Raw genomic sequence first — 19,365 nt, forward strand, 5'->3', positions numbered from 1 at the left:
TTGCTTTTCTGTGGCTTTATACCTCTTCACACTCATCCCTCGGGGCATCTCTGCTCTCCAACATTTCACAAAATTGTTCCACATTGACGGACTCCTCTCCTCGGTTCAACCGGTCCTCCAGCCACCGCACCAGGACACCCTCGTTCCCGGCCAGGACAGACTCCTGAATGGCGATCCCTGAGTCGCTAATGCGAGCCGCCGCTTCTCTTAGTTTCACTTGCTCCAAGAGCACCCCGGGGCTGGGTGGCCCGCCGGTGGGCACGGGCACGTTATTCGATCCCCTTCCGCTTCTAGCAGAACCGGAGCCTCCGCCGCCTCCGACGCCAGTGGCCGCAGAGGCCGGACTGTCTTCCGCGAAGCCCGGGCTCTCAGTTTCTATGTCTTCCTCGTCGCCGCTGCCTCCACCGCAGCCACTCTCGGCGTTCCCCATGTTTGTTTCACCGACCTAAGACTCCCCCGGAAATCTCTGCGGCCCTGTGGGTGTCAGGTTTGAAACGTTTGTACCGGTCTGAACACAGACCTCTGTGCTCTAACCTACAGCTAGAGCTGCCGTTCACTACTACCGCATTGACGTACTGTACGTCAACTTGTCGTTACGTTGCGAGTTCGCGCACGCGCTGTGGCGTTATCGTTCACGGAAGCACCTGCGCTGTTGTCATGGATGTAACGTACACAGCCGTGCTTATTGAGGCTGTTTTTCAGTGAGAGGTAACGTACCGTCGCGTAGAACGCTCACATGTTAAAACGCTTGAAGTAGCAAGATGCTAAGCTATGTATTTGTCGCGTTTTTATCAGTGGCAGCGTTGTTTCTACTTCCCCCCGAGTGGTCCTTTAAATTCAGAAATGAGCCGGCCCCGGGGCCCCCTGCGCGGCTCCTGAGCACCCGTGAACTATCACAGTACGACGGGGAAGAAGGCAGCAAGGGCCTGTACCTGGCTATCCTGGGGCAAGTTTTTGATGTACACAAGGGACACAAGCACTATGGACCTGGTGGTGCTTATCACTTTATGGCAGGTGATTACCTGCTTGTCCTTCATCGCCCTCATTGCGTTAATGTTACACCTGACAGTCTGTAATAAAGCACAGAGGGATCTTTTAATGTTTAATCTTATGTCACTGGGCACATATTGTCTGATGCTCATTAACAACCCAAACCCCTCAACAAACCTAAATCAGGACCATGAATCCCAGTCTAATAATAGCACATAAACAGCTGTAGTACATTAGTATCATATTTACTGTACTGTACTTTGTATGTGTGTCTCTGATTTCAGGCAAAGATGCCTCTCTGGCCTTCATCACAGGGGACTTCAGTGAAGGTGGCCTGTCAGATGATGTGTCCAGTCTGTCCCCACTGCAGGTGATGGCCCTCTATGACTGGCTGGCCTTCTATCAGAGGGACTATAAAGCTGTAGGTATGTGATGATCCTCCCACGGCTCCTTCATTTTAATCTTTTGGTACAGCTGGTGCATTTCTTCCTAAACAATCTTCAGTCAGTGGTGACCTTTCAAGCAGCTTGTAAGATCAGATTCAGTTCAGCTTTATTACAATAATTTGTTTACGTGTAGTATATTTATTTTAGTACTGTGCAAAGTGCCATTTGGTCATACTTGGACTTTACTCGAGTATTTCCAATTCATGCTACTTTATACTTCAACTCCACTTATTTTCAGATGGAGCTATAGTACTTTTTACTCCCCTGTATTTAGTTGATTCTTACCAGTTACTTTTTGCATGAAAATAACTAATGCATATATGATACGATGCACAACTATACTATTAATCTACCCAGCAGTATGCAAAGTATCTCAAATTATCAAATGCTTTTACATGGAGTATTTAGTAATTAAAAGAGAATAATATCATATAGTGCTGCAACAATTAATCGATTAGTTGTCAACTATAAAGTAATTGCCAACTATTTATAACTGATGGCAACTGATAACTGATTATTCAGTTTGAGTAATTTACAGAAAACAGTATAAACTCTCTTTCTCTCTTTCTCTCTTATTTCAGTTTCCTGACTGTGAATATTTTCTGGTTTCTTTACTCCTCTTTGACAGTAAACTGAATATGTTTGGGTTGTGGACAGAACAAGACATTTGAGGGCATCATCTTGAATTTTGGGAAACTCTGACAACATTTTCACCATATTCAGACCTTTTATAGACCACACAACTAATCAGTTAATCAATTAATCAACAGTTGCAGCCCTAATACAATCTTCTATAAGTACCTGTGAATGAGCAATTCTGCATAGTGAGTACTTTTGATTTTTGATACCATAAGTACATTTTCCCGAAGATACTTCTGTACTTAAGTAACATTTTGAATTCATGACTTTTACGTGTGATGCAATATTTTTAGACAACTGGATTTCTACTTTAACTGAAGAAAAACATTACTTCTATGACATTGTTTGCATAAAATTTCCAATCGTCAATTTAAGATCATTTTCTGATTCCTCAACAGTACTACAGTAGGGAGCCTTAACACCAGAAATAAATAGCCATGAATGGGTCTTTCAAAAATGAAACATTGAGCTTTTATTACAGTTACAGCTGCAAAGATTAATTGATGAATCTCTGTGACGGTAAAGTAAAAATCTTTGGGTTGTGGACAAAACAAGACATTTGAGGACGTCATTTTGGTTTCATGGATTAAAAAAATATTTGACAAATTAATAAAAAATGAAATTCATTTTAAGTTGCAGCCCTACTTACAATGCTTGGACAACTCTAGAAAATACAGTATGAGGCAGTGAAGTGAGTTTCTCTGTATCTGTCGTATTTTGAATAGTAAAATTAATGACTGATGTGTAATTTTGGTATTCCAACTCTTTTCTCCTTATTGATGGACATCCATCATCATCTTCTGTAAAACACCAGCCTCTATATTGAATTTCAGGTCTGGTAATAGGCCGGTTCTACAGCGAGACTGGGCAGCCCACACAGGCCCTGCTACAGGCAGAAGCAGCACTGGCAGAGGGCCGGCAAATCAAGGCCCAGACTGAAGCTGAAACGTTACGCTTCCCAGCCTGCAACTCACAGTGGAGTGCTGACAGGGGAGGAAGAGTCTGGTGCTCCACTAAGAGGTATGGAAATAGTTCTGGCTCAATCAAATATTAATATGCTTGAAAACCACATGAAGCAATGGTGATGTACTGCATACCTGTCATAAGGATTTACAGGACTGACGTGTTTTTTTTCTCTCTAGCGGTGGAGTGGAAAGAAGCTGGACGGGTGTCCCACGGAAGCTCTTCTCTCCAGGCTCCAGTGGCGTTCGTTGTGTCTGTGTCGAAGATCCATCTGCAGCAGAGGAAGACCCCAACCTGCTGAAGTATGATGGCTGCCCTCCACATGCTGACTCATGCTTTGTTGGAGAGTTCTAGTCTGAATGGACCTATTCATGGCCTACTTTTTTTACAGCATAAAACTCAGGAAAACACGGACACTTCAGCTGGTGAATCATTGGATCAACTTATGCATAATTAAAAAGGAAGAATAAAGAAAACTCAGTGCTCTGGTTTTTGATGACCTTTATGTAAAGTTGTCCTCCCTTTCTCTAAAAGGATACACCAGGAAGAGACAGGCTAGATATCTGAGCATACAGATACAATATAATGTGCATAAAAGATTAAACAATGTGCATAAAAGATTAACAGAGGCAAGATTTAGGTTTGTCACAATGACAAGCACAAACTGCATTAAAGTACAAAACAGTTGTAGTGGTCAAAAATATCACACATTTATCTGTACAATTTAACAATACTTAAAGAGGCCCCACTACTCGGCCACCCCCCTCTACTCCACATTCTCCCCAATGATCTGAAATGCCATGTGATCTTGATAAAGTGCACCTGTTAGGCTTAGAAATCAAGAAGCGTTAAATGTGATGGGTCAAGACAACGACTTGACTTGAGGCAACATTGTGGGGACCATGGTCACAACTTCCTACGCGGACCTCATGGCATATCAAAAATGGAATGTAATCATTTGGTGACTGATTTTGGAAAAATGATTCATGATTATGACAATGACATGTAAAGGCTACAAATTAAATGACATGCATAGGCATAATAGGTGTTTCTGTAACTGAGGCGGAGGATTGTTGAGAGAATTTAATTTTGAGGACCACATTTATATTCCTCGTGTGTTAAAATAGGCTTTCCCTGGTCACATTTTCCAAACATGCCTTGTTAAAAAGTTAGAATCCCATTTAATGTGGCTGATGCATACAAACAATAGACTATGTAGTAGAGAAAAAAGTCCCATTTCATGAGGATTTCATCTTTGTCCACTTGTGCGATCTTTCACTTTAACAGTAATACAACGTCAATGTAATTCTGAATCTAACTAGATTCAATCTCTTTTGGAAATGATGCTCATTTTATTTTTAAATGACTTGAGTTACTTTCCATTTGAATCCTCCTTGTCCGTCCAACTTGATCCAGTCAAAACAGAATAGCGGTAACAGAAGAGTAAAAGATGAAAGACTACAGAGCACATGCTGATAGTTCAGGCCTCGTAGATTGTGTGATCAAGGGGCATTATACAGTTTTACTTTGTTCTTGCTTGATAGCAGCCTCAGCTCTCACATAAATTCATGTTGTAGGATTGAATTTTTGTCTTTGGGCAGGTAACATAGCATGAAGGCTGCTGATGGTGAAATATCCCAACAGAACAGGGAACCCCTCTCCAAAGGTGACTTGATCATTCAAATGTCCATCATTGAACTGAAATGTCTAGTGACAGCAGCTACCTGCTTGTGATAATAAGAGCTAATCATTACAAACATCATTGAACTTGGGAAATTGATTAACAAACTCAGTCCAGCCATCACAGAGCTGGAGAGCTGCATATATCCACTTTAAGATACTTTGATCAAAACAGAAACAAAAGAGACAATGTTTCACTTTCTATTTGAAACGTCCCTCTAGAACATTAATAGTTTTTCATAGACTGGAATAGTATAAAGGTGATGGTCCATAACTGTCCGGGAATCTCTTGTTAGTATGTCCTGCTACTGATGTCCCTTCTCCTGGTGTGCCTGAATAACTGTGCCAAGTTGGGCCTGGCATGGCCACTGTCAGAGGTTGGAGGATGTCCAGGCCACTGCATTACGATACCCCACCCAGAGTTAGTACATCAAAGCAGATGTCACACACCCTCACCGGCTTGTTCAAGTCAAACTTGATGATGGGTATCTCCTTTATAGAGCACTTGTGGCACAACAGGCGCCCACAGTGGCGGCTAGAATAAACAGTTAAGAAGGAGACACAGAATTACACATACATTTTCACACAAAATGAAAATACAAGTGAAATTAATTAACAAAAAAAAGGTTATGAATTCATTCAATTGCAATTTTCCAAATGAAAAGCAGGATCAATGATTCTCCCAGTAATTCTTTTCTCCATCCTTGCCAACTTACATGTGTCCAAAGAAAAAAACAACACTTGGAGTGCGTGTGCTGCTTCAAACATACACAGATACACACACACACACGCACACACACACAAACACACACACACTATTCCTGGTATGATTTTGCAAGTGAGGAAACTCAAGCTGTTGTTGTAAAGCAGCCTTCTGCCATCTAGTCACCCTTCTTTTTGTCGTTGTATTTAACCGTTTGTTTTCAAATGACTGCTGGAGTATTATTATTTTTTAAGTAAATTATTTAAGCTTGACCATATGGCCTTGGTGTGGTACATCCCCCCCCCCCCCCCCAAAATATAGCAGTTATAATCACTAATCACAGATTTGGAGAATCGTGACAGCCCTAATAAAAGCCATACTACTAACCAGTGATGTTTCCTTGTTGTAACACCAAACTTGGCAACACATTCATAGCAGTTGGACCCATCACACCAAGGGGGCTCTTTGGACAGCATATCTAAACACATACAGGAAAACATTGTATTAGAGTATATCACAATATGCGGAGCTGTCATTTTAATGTATATGCTGAATGGCTGATAGATAATAAAGCGTACCTAGAAGGCGGAAGAGCAACTGTTTGGTTGCAACTTGGTAGTTGAAAATGTTGATGCCCTGATTATTATTGATGCCCAGTCGAGCCCCAGCCCTCACAATGGCACGGCACAGGTTTGCATTTCCTTTCATATAGGCCAGGAGCAGAACTGCAATAAAATACAGGTTACAGTCAGTCTTTCACAACTATACCGCTGGTATTAATAACAATTAGCAACAATAATAATGAAGACAGCTACAGTACAGTACCTGTGTTCCCTTCATTATCTGGTTTGTCCAGTGGGTATTCAGGCATACACTCTAGGAACAACTCAAAAATGGCAGCAGCGTTCTCTTTCCCATAATGGCCTAGCACATGCATTGGTGACTGACCCCTAAGAAGACATAATACAATGAAAACGAGACAGACAAGTCAACATGACAGTCTACAGAAGTTACATTTAAAAAACTGACACTTTCTACATCGTCAATATTCTGTTTCTGCTTTCTATTGTGTAAATGTTGCTGCTGCAATGACCTAAACGTTTGATCTTATTGATCTCAAGCAAACATCCGACTGTGAAAAGAGACTGAGTGCACCTGAGATTGAAGGCCTCAGCATCAATGTTGGACTCTGTGAGAAGGGTTCTGACATTGTTAAGGCGGCCCTGCATCACGGCCAGATGCAGAGCTGGGGAGAAAAGAGGAAGGACAAACAAAGGAAATAAAATGTTATTCACATGGACTATGCTACGCTGGGGTGGTGGGATTAAGATGAATAATCAACTGCACAACAGAGAGCAGAGCAACATCAACTGGACTTTTTAAAGCTGAAAGCAAACCAGTCCTATTGTGACAACTCTATTGTAATCTCTACCACAAAAAAACTAATACCATCTTGTGTGAAAAAAGTGAACTAACCCTTTATACTGAGGAACATTCTAGTTAAATAACAATCTGGATGTCAGTAAACCTGATTACTGAACACCTTTGCTTCGAACTTAACATGCAATATCCACAGAGAGCAGCATTTATCTCTGGCAGTTGTGCAAATTACTGATATTTGCATGGCAAGGTTAAACACAGCAATACGACAGGTCCCTTGTTGAGTCACTGCACCAAAATATGACACCTGTCATCTGGCACAAAAGTGGATTCAGAAGGCAACCTACTTTATGATGGCTAAGGACTGAGAACTGCATGAATGAGAGATTCAAACATAGACTGGCCTCTGAGATGATTGCTAATCTGATCATTGTTTAGATTGGACATTTTTTCAGTTTTGGTGATTTTTGTTTAATAAAAAGCATCTCAGATAACAAATAAACAAAACCAGTACAATAAAAGAGGGTAACGTACCATTATTGCCATTCTCATCCTCAGCAGCAAAGTCTACACCGTTCTCCAGCAACACAGAACAAATAGTGGCCAGGTCCTGCTGGGCAGCCAAATGTAGTGCTGTCTGCCTGTGTTTGGTCAGCTCATTTACTTTGGCTCCGGCAAGCAACTGGAAGCAGAAAAATGCAAAATAAAAACAGCATCAACTGCACTGCTCTGCCAATAACACTTAAATATGCATGAACAGTAGAGGAAGGGAGTATCTGAGGTGTCTACCAGGTTGCGGACTATGATCTCAGATCCGGCCTGGACAGCCAGGTGGAGAGGGGTGAGTTTGGCTGCATCCTGAACCCTGGAGTTGACATTGGCTTGGACACTGATTAGGAACAGGACACTTTCAATGTCTGAATTTTGCACAGCCACGTGAAGAAAATTACGCCCTTTGTTGTCCACCTGGACAGAAACAGAGATGAGGAGAGATTGACACACTAACTGTGCAACACTTTAGTGGGTCAACAGTGAAACAAATTGGTGCAGTTATGTCAGCGCTACCTGTTCAGCAGCACCTGGCTCCCTCTTGAGGATAGCCTCTGCTGCCTTATTGTTCTTGTGCGTCATGGCACAGGCGAAGGGGGTCATCCCTTGACGGTCGCGAATGCTGAGACGAATGTCTGGATGGGAAATGAGGAGCTGTATGATGACATTGTGCTGGCTGCTAATGGCAGCATGGATGGAAGCTCTGCCCTCTGCATCCTGACAGAAATGGACAGACAGGATTAGAAAAAGAAGATGTTTACAGCTCACCCAGTTATCTCTCATAGCTGTATTCTGTAGTGGCAGGAAAAAAGTATCAGACAGAAATCAGCGCACTGATGTGACAGGACTGACCTGTGCATTAACATTAGCTCCAAACTCTAGAAGGCACTGCACCACCTCCTCCAATCCCCAGCTGCTCGCCAGGTGGAGGGGTGTTTGTCCATCTCGGGCTTCTTCGTCTCCTTCCCCGTTAGGACCTGGCTGTCTGCAGCTGTTCACGTCACAACCACTACATGCATACACACAAGGCAGACAGTAAATTAAGACAGCTAGCTACATCCACCTCAAGGGCATCAAGCTTAAGAACAGACAGTTTGATGGTTTTAGTTTGAGTATATTTTCATTTCTACCATCATTGTAATTGGTAAACATGAAAACTGTGATGTTTTATTAGCATAATGTTTTGCCCACATGCGAAAGATTCACAGTTTAGGCCAATATGTGCATCCCCAGCTAGGCTTAACCTAATGGTAAGGAAACTGGCCAACCTGCGGATGAGGAAGCAAGCAGAGACTTCATTATTCTCATCAACAGCTCTGTGCAGGAGGTTCTGCTGGCAGCCAGAGGGTCCTGTGCTCCAACAAGTCGCATCACAACCGTGGCGGACCTATGTGGGACAAACGGGGCTCAAAAGGTCAGTAAAAGACAGATATCCCTAATATATACTAGAGATGTTCCGATACCATTTTTTCCCTCCCGATACCGATTCCGATACTTATGCTGTGGGTATCGGCCGATACGAGTACCGATACCGATACCAGTGTGTTATAAAAAAATATATATATCATACTACGCCTGCATGACTGTGATATGATTTTCATTGTGGTAAGGCCTGGCTCAGGTTAAACCCTTTGTAAAACATGAATGAATACAGCAAATGAAAGCCATTTATTTTTAAATAGAACAGTATAAAGCTGAATTCAGCACAGAGCAGACAGGAAGTCAGACACGAAATAATAACATGACATCCGGTTAATTGTCAAAATAAAACACTCTGTGTTGATACAAGCACAAAAACCTCAAATAAGAGACAAATACGCGCTCTTCTTCTAATCTTTCAGTCGGGAACACTTCGTGTTGTTGTGTTTAACACATACATATAACTGCGGTCGTGCGTGATTATGTAATTATCGCGGGAATTCCTTGGTTTCGTAACTCCAGCTGTTCGGCGGAGCTGCGCTGTGGCGGACTCAAAACACAGCTGCGTGGGGGTTGCCGGACGAGGACGATGGAGCCAAACCGTACCGGAGCCGTAACGCAGCGGACACGTATCCAGTGGAATCTCGGAGCTAACCGGTAAATAGATTCCTATTTCTAGGCTAATAAATTACGTGGTATCGGATCGGTGCCTGGACTCCAGTACTCGCCGATACCGATGCCGGCATTTTCGGCAGTATCGGAGGCATTTCCGATACTGGCATCGGAATCGGAACAACTCTAATATATACACAACCTACTATATAATAAGGTTTCAATGCAGATTCAGGACAACAGGTGTGAATACAGGTCTTTATGAGCCTTAGTGCAGCCATTTGTTTTCAGAACATCAGCAATTCATAGTCGTTTTGTTTTTTACTTATTTGTTACCAATCCCACCGCCTGAGAAACAAGATCGGAGAGGTTTGTTTCCAACAAGACAGCACAGGCGTCTATCCCTGAGGCTTTTTCTTGCTTAGGTTTCATTTTATCTTGAATTAGGTTTCATAACAGTTAATAACTAGCATGGTACCAATGAGGAACTAAAATGTTGCTACCATCTCTAAATTGGTTGTGTATGCAGTTCTCTCACCAGCGTGGAGGCAATATCTTCCAGGCCGTTCTCCAGAGCCAGCCACAATGGAGGATCCCCTTTATCGTTCACCACAGACATATCAGCTCCTCTTGTGCAAATGGCATCCACAACCAGTGGCAGCTGGTTACTAATGGCCAACTGTAGTGCCGTTTGTCCCTCCTGGGTCCTGGTAGTTGAGATAAAAAAAAGATAAAGACATAAGACACAAAACGCTATAAAACTATTTAAAAACTCTCTTCTCAAAATTCTTAAATGGATACTGGCAGATGGAAATTAATTTGTCTCTGCTAATGGTACAATTTAATGCCATTTTCCTGCCACATAATCTTAAATACATTTTTTGCTCTACAACATCTTAGGTTGTATACACTACTCCTTCAGATTATGTATGAAGTGTCACTGAATCTGGTTCAAATAACAAAAAAATAACAGAAGACAGGGGGCACCCTGTTGCCCGAGGGGTTAAGGCCAGGGACCTTCATCACATGTAGTTCCTGATCCGTCTTTACCTCATTTCTTCTAATCTCTCTACTTTCAGCTAACTAATAAAAGGCAGGAAATGCTGAAAACAATTTTAAGTGCTTTAAACTGCAGTATAAACCAGGCATTACCTGACATTGATGTCTGCCTGATGCTCGAGCAGGAACAGGGCACTCTTGCTGTCCTGTCTTTGGATGGCCATGTGAAGCAGGGTTTGTCCATTGGACATAGTGTCATTGATAGAAGCACCTGAGCCCAGCAGCTGAGCTGCTATGATGTGCATGCCTGACAGGGACAGATTGTACATGTTAGACATCACATACACAGATCACAATGCAGTTTTGTAACAAGGCATTCCAAAGATAACATGAATAATGCGGAATCAACCGTGTACCTGTCCAGAGGGCCAAGCCCAGCACTGTCTGGTCCACAGAGTCTTTGAGACTGAAGTCTGGAATGATCTGGAAGTTGTTGGTGGCATGGAGTGCATTGGCTGCAACAGAGCCATCAAAGTAAAAAATAAGTGGATCCATTTCAGGACGTTTTAGGACATTTTCTAAATATGAAGTGAGGTAAAGCAGAAATCGCTTAACATTTGCATGCTACGTTTGTAGTTAAGTTACATTAAAATGTATAAAATTCATACTGACCTTTTTGCTCAAGGATGACAGAGACCACATCTGGGTGGTTGTGAGCAATAGCCATGTGGAGAGGGGTCTGGTTAGCCACACCAACGGTGTCATCAGGCAGAGCCTTCTGGGTCTGCAGGTTGGGGTTGGCCCCTTGCTGGAGCAGTTCTGCCGTCAGGTTCGCCAGGCCAGAGCGACATGCTGTATGAAGTGGGCTCTCACCCTGAAGGATGGTAAAGGCATTATTAATATCTTTATTACCAACACATAAAAAGTTCATATATATCTTATGGTTAAAGGATGAGTTCTGAAGTTACTTTTTTAAAAGGTTTGCATATTGAAATTACAAAAGACTAGAAAGAAAATTATCAATGACTGCTATATATACTGCTTGATATATAGAAAGGAGCTGGTGCACTGGTGCATTATGATGCATGTGCCTGTGATGCATTACAGTAACTATAAGACAGAGTTCCCTCATCCTCTTAAACACCAAATTCAAGCACCCAACGCAACATAGTTTGAGACAAGGATCAAGGTTAATTACAGTAACAACAGTGGGACTTGTTATGAGAACCAGCAGGCTTTGGAGAAGCCCACAGACAACAATTAAAAAGAGAACAGCTTGAACGTTCGAACACTCAATTGTGCTGTGTTACAGTGATGGCAAAAATGGTGGGAGACACACATGCAGACAGCTGAACATAGCCAATAAACTAACCTCAACTAAATAACAATACAAAAAAAAAATTCAAGGACCCATGGGAAACCCGATGAGCTCTCCACAGTAAATTGTCCTACTGCAACATTAAACTGGTTGGCTTAGGGACATTGTAATTAAGGTACAAATTTAAACTGTTAAACTACTTTCACACCAGGTCTGATTATCCAAATCATGTCATTGTTTGGCTGTTATGTGACTTCATGGTCATACACACCCATTTGTTGACATGGTTGACCTTTGCTCCATGAGTGGCGAGGAAAAGAGCAGCTGCCTCATTGCCTGCCCGAGCTGCTCTCTGCATGAGACAGTTTTCTACAAGGGATAAAACACAGGGGGATTAAAATGTGTTTAAAGGGGAGGCATCGTTCCATTCAAGAAAGAACTGAAGTGAGGTTATGAAACAGTACCTGTGGTAGTGTCAGGTGCATCAGGATTGCTTCCTCTCTGGATAAGCAGGGCTGCAAAGCTATTCTCGTCGAACGAGGTGCCGTTCACTACTGGTGCATCATCTTCAAATGGATTTACTGAAGTGTCTGAAGACACGGTGATATACTGCAGGGCCAGCCACAGAGCTGTGCTACCCTCGTGGTCCTTGAGTTCTAGGTCAAGTCTAACAAGATGGACAGATTACATCAGGTTACACACAGGATTACCTTTAGTGTTGATGACCAGTGTCACATCATCTTAAATATCGGCTTTCAAACAGGTTTATGTAGATAACACATTTTATAATTCATGTTTTCAAAATATTGATACACTGCATATACTTTTCAAAAAGGATTAAAAGGAAACATACATGTTGTGTGTGAGAGTTCCCACATCAGAAACAGACTCAATCATTCCATTAAAGGCAGAGTGTAACTTACTGTTTGCACTGCAGTAGCTGGTTGAACACTGGCTCATTCCCTGATGCCACAGCTTCATGCAGCGGAGTCCTAAAAACAACAAAAGACAAAGCTGAAGCATCACCTCTGCAATCCAGTTAAGTTCATAAACCAGGACCCCCTTTGACCTACCTGCCCTTGCTGTTCTGCATGTTGGGGTTGGCTCCGGTCTTGAGCAGAGCCTCTGCAATTTGTGCCATGCCGCTCATCACTTCCGCAGAGTGTTTCTTGGGGCTGAAGGAACAGACCAGGTGAAGTGGTGTTTCCACTGCCCCCACTGTGGCTGCGTTCACTTGAGCCGAGTGGCGAATCAGGAAGATGGAGGCAAATTCATCACCTGGGAGAAGCAGAAAGGAAGATTAAAAGTCATGAAGAAAGATCTGCTCTTGTGCATTAACTTCAACATCTAGTGCTCTAATCTAAAGTACAAGAAAAAACCTTATACGAGTTCTATTTCACATAAAGTGTTTGAATAATTTGATAAAGAGTGCATAATGACAGAGTGTGTTATAATGACATCCCCACACCTCTTTGGATTGCCTTGTGCAAGAGGCTCCAGCCACTCTGGTCCACCATGTCCACATCAGCTTTGTTGTTGACGAGGGTGGTAGCAATACTTTCCAATTTACGAGAGAGTGCCAGGTCCAGTGCCAGGTCACCGTTGTTGTCCAGTTCATTCAACTTGCCAGGTAGCTGAAAGCAAGAGATAACAAGATCAGAAACAAAACATAAAACATGTTTACAGCAAAATGGGAAAAAGCCCCAGTTAGTGAGCGGTTAATGAAGACTGACCTGCGAGTCCATCTCGATGAGATAGAGAAAGACCACATCTTCTCGCTCAACTTTGATGGCTTTGTGGAGAGGATACTCTGTTTTAGACTTGATCATCTTGTACAGAAGCTGGGCACTCATGGTGCTGAAATCTTCTTTCCTCAAATCATCCTAATAAAAGACAATCAGTGAAACACAACAAATATCAGAACTGGCCCAGGATGGAAAATGAAGTGTCACCCATTTCCTAAAAATAGAAACCTCAAAATAATGTCAACAGGATCTTAAGCTGGAGAATTCCTTGCAGTTACCGGAGTTTGAGCCAATAAAAAATATAAAATGAAGGAGACTGAGGCAGCAGTCAACAGCCATTTTCTACACAAAAAGTCATAAAAATAACCCTGAAATTGCTGAGCTGTAGCCTTGCTGGATTTATTGTATCGTAAACGATGAGACTATAACCACTGGTGAGACATTGTAACTCTGATCTGTCAAAAAGGAGTGACAAGGGGGATTAAACCCCATTTTTTTAACCAGGAAAATCTGTTGAAGACGGACATATTTAAATCTCTGCAGCTATAACGTCCATCTGAAAAAAATTCCCTCTGAGCACAATTTCAATTTTATTAAAGGTGGAGTAAACGATTCTGGAAAGAGATTTAAGTTTATTGTTGAGACTCATTCTCAGGTCATCAAATACCGACACTTCAGCTCGGTGATGCAAGATGAAATGTTTCTAAGCTCAACAAACACAGATAATATTTGATGGAAATTACTCACATTTGTACAGGACATTGAAATTTGTGTGAATTAACTGAATGTGGACTGGCACCTAATTTCGCTTACAGAAAACCTATTCTGAAAAAGGCAGATTTTGATGCCTCAGGCCTGATGACAATTATTGCATCATTTGTAGTGCCGAGAGGTCTCACAGTACATGACTGAAAAAAATCATACAACACATGCACACACGAATGCCCCCGAAGTTGCCTTTTTGGCGGCATCCAAACACTGTCTGTCTGAAGGTACCTACCCAGTGACTGGCGATGATTTCCCCACAGTAGTTCATCAGGGTGGTGGCATTCAGCTCCTCAGCTGTTTGGTAAAAGCGAATGCAATTCCTGACATTCACCGAAGACATCACGCCTTTTTCACATCTGTCCCGGCAGAGAAACAGATGGATTTTTGGGCCGTTAAACCACATACGTTGCTCTATAAAATAGCATTCAACATTAATGCTGCCACTGACAACAACTGAAGTTTAATTATGGCCTGGAAAGCAAAGTCATAATTGTGCTGACCTTTCTCTGAGTAGCTGAAGCTGGAAGCGGTTGGCCAGCTTCATCAAGTCAATAAGAAAGGCATCTTCCTCGCTGAGCTCCAACTCATCAGTATATGCCCAGCGCAACATTGCCATGGCAACGTCTGGTTTGCAATCTGTAATTAAGTCGAATATGTACACAGTGTGATCAATTACAAACCTGCTGTAATTCTAAAATGATAACAACTATTTTGGACAAATAATGAAAATAAAAATATCATTTTTTCCCTTTATTTTGAAAACCTGCAATGCCATCTACAAAAACATTTGTTTAGAGGAACTTTCACATTTCTTGGCAGTTATTTGATCACATTTATATGAATTGGTTTGCTTACTGAAAAAATAGCCATGAGGGCTCAAACCTACCAAGAGCAAAGCTGTGTCCAACAGTGGACTTTGACAGTCTGCACAGTCCAATCCAAAATAAATATATCCAGCCAACATCTATTAACCCATAAGCATGTTGACTGACAGAGTGGTAGGCAGATAACAACTGGATTTTAATTATGATTTTAGTAGGGCTGCACAATATGGTAATAAAAAAATACGATTGGGATTTGATTCACCATTAATGCAAATGATCATTTTTACATTGCAATTTTCATTTTCACTGAAAAAAATTATAATTCTGAATCATAATGGTGTTGTTGGTGATGCTGTCTGTACCAAACATGTTTTCTTACATCTGGAGACTAAGATTTGTAGGCCAGGGCATCTCTGCAGCACTACAGCACTTCATTATAATGCTGTTTTGACAAGCATTTTACTTTCATTAAAAATCTGCAGCTTCTACGTTTTGGATATGCATTTGAGCCCATTGCAATTTCGATAATATGTATTTACTGTCCAGCCCTAGCTTTAAGTTGCTCCTTTAACACAGTGCCATCACATCAGGGTTGCTCACCAGTTAGATCCAGTTCAGAGGTGGTGGCCAGGTTGGCCAGACTCCAGACATCACTGCGAGCTGCCAACACAAACTTATGGGCACTGAGATTCTCTCCTGCAACTTTCACTTTCAGATCACTGCAAAACCAACACATTCATCTTAGAAACCAAGTATTTTTCACAAATATTCTACATCTTCAATAATGTTTAAACTAACAAAGTGAAAATGTGCTATTGCACTTTTAGAAGTATCTCAATATGTTGACCAGAACACTCAACAGTACTCAAAACATGACTTGCATTTATGATGTTATGACAACCGCCCATTAACTGCAACAATGAAGCAGCATAAGTGGGTTGTATCACACGCCAGAGCAGACACATAAATGAATAATCACGCAGTTGGATCCCATGTTCCTCACCTGTACTGTTCTTGCTGATAGAGGTCGGCCACGATGTCCAGCAGACGGCTAATGAAGGTGTTGGCGGCCGTGGGGCTGGGGGTACCCTGGCCGGAGGTCTGAGCAGCGAGCACGGCACAGCGCCTTTCTGTGTCGGCCAGCTTCTGCTGCATCTTCACATACTCCTGCCTGAGCAGGGCCAGGTGCTTTTGCAGCTTGGCCACCTCCTCTGTCACACATCAAGGTGAAGGAGACAGACAGAGGACAAAACAAGATGCAGAGATACACAAAGTAGGTGAGGAAGACTGATTTCTGAACACAGGTTAGAACTGGACCCTTTGAGGCATCTTTCCCCTTCGGTCCAAATATTATGATTTTAATATAAAGGAGCTGTGACTTATGTTTGTTTTCTTGTTTTTTTACAAGTATAGTTTAAAGGTTATTCTTATGACAGTGATGATGTGGCATTATATAAAGGTGGTGAAATTGATTTGCACCCAAAGGTTTGAGAAATGTGACTTGACCAATTATTGCTTTTCATAATACTGCCCTATTTCTTCTTAAAAGCACTTCCCAGTGTCACCAAATCTGCACAGAAAAACATTATTAGCAGTTTGTCTCATACAAGACGCAAATTTCCAATTCTTAAAAACAGACTACGGCAGAATCTAAAGACAATATTTTTGTTTCGTCAACACTTTCCCTCTTCCTTAAAGTGAAAAACACTTTCTACAGGTCTTCATGTTACAACACTGATTCATGTCTCAGCCAAGAGTTTCACTGAGGCCCATTTCCTTCCTTTAAACCAGTAAAGTTTTAGTGAGGAAAGAATGCTGAGACAGCACGTTACTCTGTCCTCTGTTGTAAACCGTTACTGGCTCAGCTACTGGTCATGAGGATCAGAAGGGGGGTGTCACTGAAAACCACCTGATCAGCTCAACGCAGGAAGGGCGATATGTCGGTGCAGCAGCTTAAGACCAACTGACCAGCTGCTGCACAAACTCTTATAATATCCTAAAATCCGTCTTTGTTTTGGAGGATTTAGAAGGCATCTATAATGCATTTGCAAATATATACCTGAAGGTTTGGAAAGTCTGTCCTAAAACAACCGTTTATACAACAAACCCTCAAAATTGAAAAACATGCATCATAAGACAACCTTGTGTGAGATGTACTGCATTCTGTCAGGACTTGTGAACATGATCTTGTCTCTTTCAGACTTTGTAAAGCTATAGGGCACTAATTATATGTAAATACAACACACAATGAAAGTTCTACCAAACTATGTCACTCACAACAAAATAAAAACACTGCAAAGGCCATTTAAAAAACTAAATAATTTAGTTTTAATTTTAGTGAGGACTCAGACAGTCATTTAACATGTCAACACAAGATTATTTCTGCTCAGTAGCAATGAAGCAGCTCCACATACAACCCCAACACCACAGATTGGAGAGTTTATTCTCTGGATTCAGGTTGGTAAGTAGATTCCCCTTATTAAGGAGGAGCACACAGCAGACATTGCCTTATGTCTAGGCCAAATATAGGTGGTGCCCTTGGCACCTCCTGCCAGGTGGTGCTGCAGCTGACACCTTCCAGGGAGTGACACACCTGCCCTGTCCTATGAAGACTCCTGCTCCGTATTTACCTTACATTTAACAGAAGTGACATCGAATTATGCTTTACAAGGGTATACCTACAGGGACATAACAGCGACAGCTAACAGAGCGTTAAGTGTTAATGAAATCATAGCTAATAGAGATAATGTAGACAGTTTCATGCGATTCATGACGCTGACGCCGAGTATTAATACCAACATTACATGCCAATTCTGTAAGTTAACATAAGGTTTTTTCGTACGAAGCAAACCCGTAGTCAGCCCAAATAAAAAAAATGTTCTACGCAGTCCAACCCACCAACATATCTTGCCCGGTTTGGCTAACTCGTAGCTATAAAAATTCAGCTAGCAACATCAACGAGAGCTAACGACACAGCTTGCTCACTGGCAAACCGAGTGTGACAAGACAAGTGTCGCAGTGCTTATTATTCTCAAGCACACACAACGCACGGTTTATTAAACTGCCGAGGCACTAGTTGATTCAGTCCAGCAGACCGACAAGCATACGAGGAAAACAGGGAGTGTACCAAATAGTCAAAAACCCCAATCTCATACCTTCCGCCATGTTGCTCAGCGTTAGCTCCGTGGCCTGATGGTCTCTATCGCGATATGACGAAGGGGCAGATAGTAGGCAGTGGTGCTGCGTTCAAGTGGTTACTCAAAACACGTTAATTGACAGTTTATCACATGACCATTACTATTCTTCTTACATGGAAGTAATTAGATTATGTGCTAATGTTATATACGTGCTTTGATTCACAATAGGTTAATATCAACGCTCAAGTTGATGATTTTCTATACTAAAGGGTAAAATGTGTTAACTTGAGGATTTTGTTGTTACTTGGAAAAACATGTCCTCCTTGAAGACACAAAGGCTCTTGTGATTTCATTGAGAGTGAGAAAATGGAGGGCTGTCTCCACTTAGAAGAGCTGAGAGAAGTTTCTGATCCAAAGTGTTTAAGTGTTATATTTTGTTCCAACTGGTGAGTGCTTGTCAATCTTGCGTTGCCTTCAGGTGCTCCTAGTAACTCCTACCTCTAACATGAAAAAATCATACCATTATGCCAGGCTTTGTTCCACAGTAGGGTACAGCGCTGTACAGGGTACAGTAGGGCACATTACAGTGGATTCAATTCAAGTCCCTGTATCCATAATGCTAAAATAACAATTAATGCAAAGATTGACCTATTTATGACAAGACACATCCTATTAAGACCTCTTGAGTATAAAGGAGCTATTGTACAATCAAACAGCTGGGTGTAGTCATGTCTGGTCTGGTGGGGCTCATATGGCACTGTAGGCATTTATGTTCCCTAGAAATAAAGCAAATGGATTCTACTGTACATGCATTATGTGTAAGAAGCTTGACAGCAACCCATTCATCAAGTCAGTTATCTGCTCACGTAATTCTCTAAACAAAGGGTTGACAATTTTAAGGATAAGGGAAATAGAATATGACACGATGCTGCAGATGATAAAAACCTGAAATTAATTAAACCTTGTTTTCAAGAGGACTGTCTCCAAAATCGTTAGATACATTTAGTTTACAGTACTGTGTTCTGTGCTGCGCAAATAAGATTCTTGTTACATTTGTTGTGTCATGTTCAGTCTTGTTTTACCTATATCATGGGTGAGGCTCATTTTACATAAGTTTTACATTGGAGGACTAAATATTATTTAAGTGATCAGATAATGAATGGGAAACAATCATGTGGGAATTTGTTTGTGAG

General features: G+C 41.8%; 3 protein-coding genes across 5 annotated transcripts in view; 1 reads left to right on the plus strand and 2 right to left on the minus strand.

The window, feature by feature from the left end:
* The window catches only part of zzef1 (zinc finger, ZZ-type with EF hand domain 1), a 35,119-nt gene extending 34,566 nt beyond the window's left edge, over positions 1 to 553 (minus strand). For both annotated transcript variants that reach the window (XM_084374148.1, XM_084374147.1), the window contains exon 1: positions 23 to 553. In XM_084374148.1, coding sequence (XP_084230274.1) covers positions 23 to 430 — 408 coding nt within the window. In that variant the 5' untranslated portion in view covers positions 431 to 553. The remainder of the gene's footprint in view (positions 1 to 22) is intronic.
* A 99-nt stretch (positions 554 to 652) lies between these two features.
* cyb5d2 (cytochrome b5 domain containing 2) lies at positions 653 to 3,517 on the plus strand. Of its 2 annotated transcripts, XM_084374150.1 has the most exons (5): positions 653 to 1,014; positions 1,275 to 1,415; positions 2,909 to 3,095; positions 3,218 to 3,340; positions 3,430 to 3,510. In XM_084374150.1, exons 1-5 carry the CDS (start codon positions 762 to 764, stop codon positions 3,506 to 3,508), a joined length of 783 nt encoding a protein of 260 aa, XP_084230276.1. In that variant the 5' UTR covers positions 653 to 761; the 3' UTR covers positions 3,509 to 3,510. The 2 variants fall into 2 exon arrangements, with proteins under 2 accessions (XP_084230276.1, XP_084230277.1); XM_084374151.1 differs by having other exon boundaries at positions 3,218 to 3,517.
* Positions 3,518 to 3,524: 7 nt separating this feature from the next.
* On the minus strand, positions 3,525 to 18,236 carry ankfy1 (ankyrin repeat and FYVE domain containing 1). The gene is made up of 25 exons (XM_084374149.1): positions 18,191 to 18,236; positions 16,039 to 16,246; positions 15,636 to 15,754; positions 14,712 to 14,847; positions 14,444 to 14,567; positions 13,432 to 13,581; positions 13,167 to 13,332; positions 12,772 to 12,976; positions 12,622 to 12,690; positions 12,163 to 12,365; positions 11,970 to 12,067; positions 11,053 to 11,254; positions 10,797 to 10,895; positions 10,534 to 10,687; positions 9,920 to 10,088; positions 8,619 to 8,737; positions 8,203 to 8,359; positions 7,867 to 8,067; positions 7,591 to 7,767; positions 7,336 to 7,483; positions 6,577 to 6,667; positions 6,247 to 6,371; positions 6,000 to 6,146; positions 5,809 to 5,899; positions 3,525 to 5,253 (listed from the first exon to the last, which is right to left on the minus strand). The coding sequence occupies exons 1-25, from the start codon at positions 18,198 to 18,200 to the stop codon at positions 5,121 to 5,123; spliced, it is 3,501 nt and encodes a 1,166-aa protein (XP_084230275.1). The 5' UTR covers positions 18,201 to 18,236; the 3' UTR covers positions 3,525 to 5,120.
* Between the last annotated feature and the right edge of the window lie 1,129 nt (positions 18,237 to 19,365).

Source organism: Pagrus pagrus, assembly GCF_965226575.1.
Source record: "Pagrus pagrus genome assembly, chromosome: 14".
Classification (NCBI taxonomy): domain Eukaryota; kingdom Metazoa; phylum Chordata; class Actinopteri; order Spariformes; family Sparidae; genus Pagrus; species Pagrus pagrus.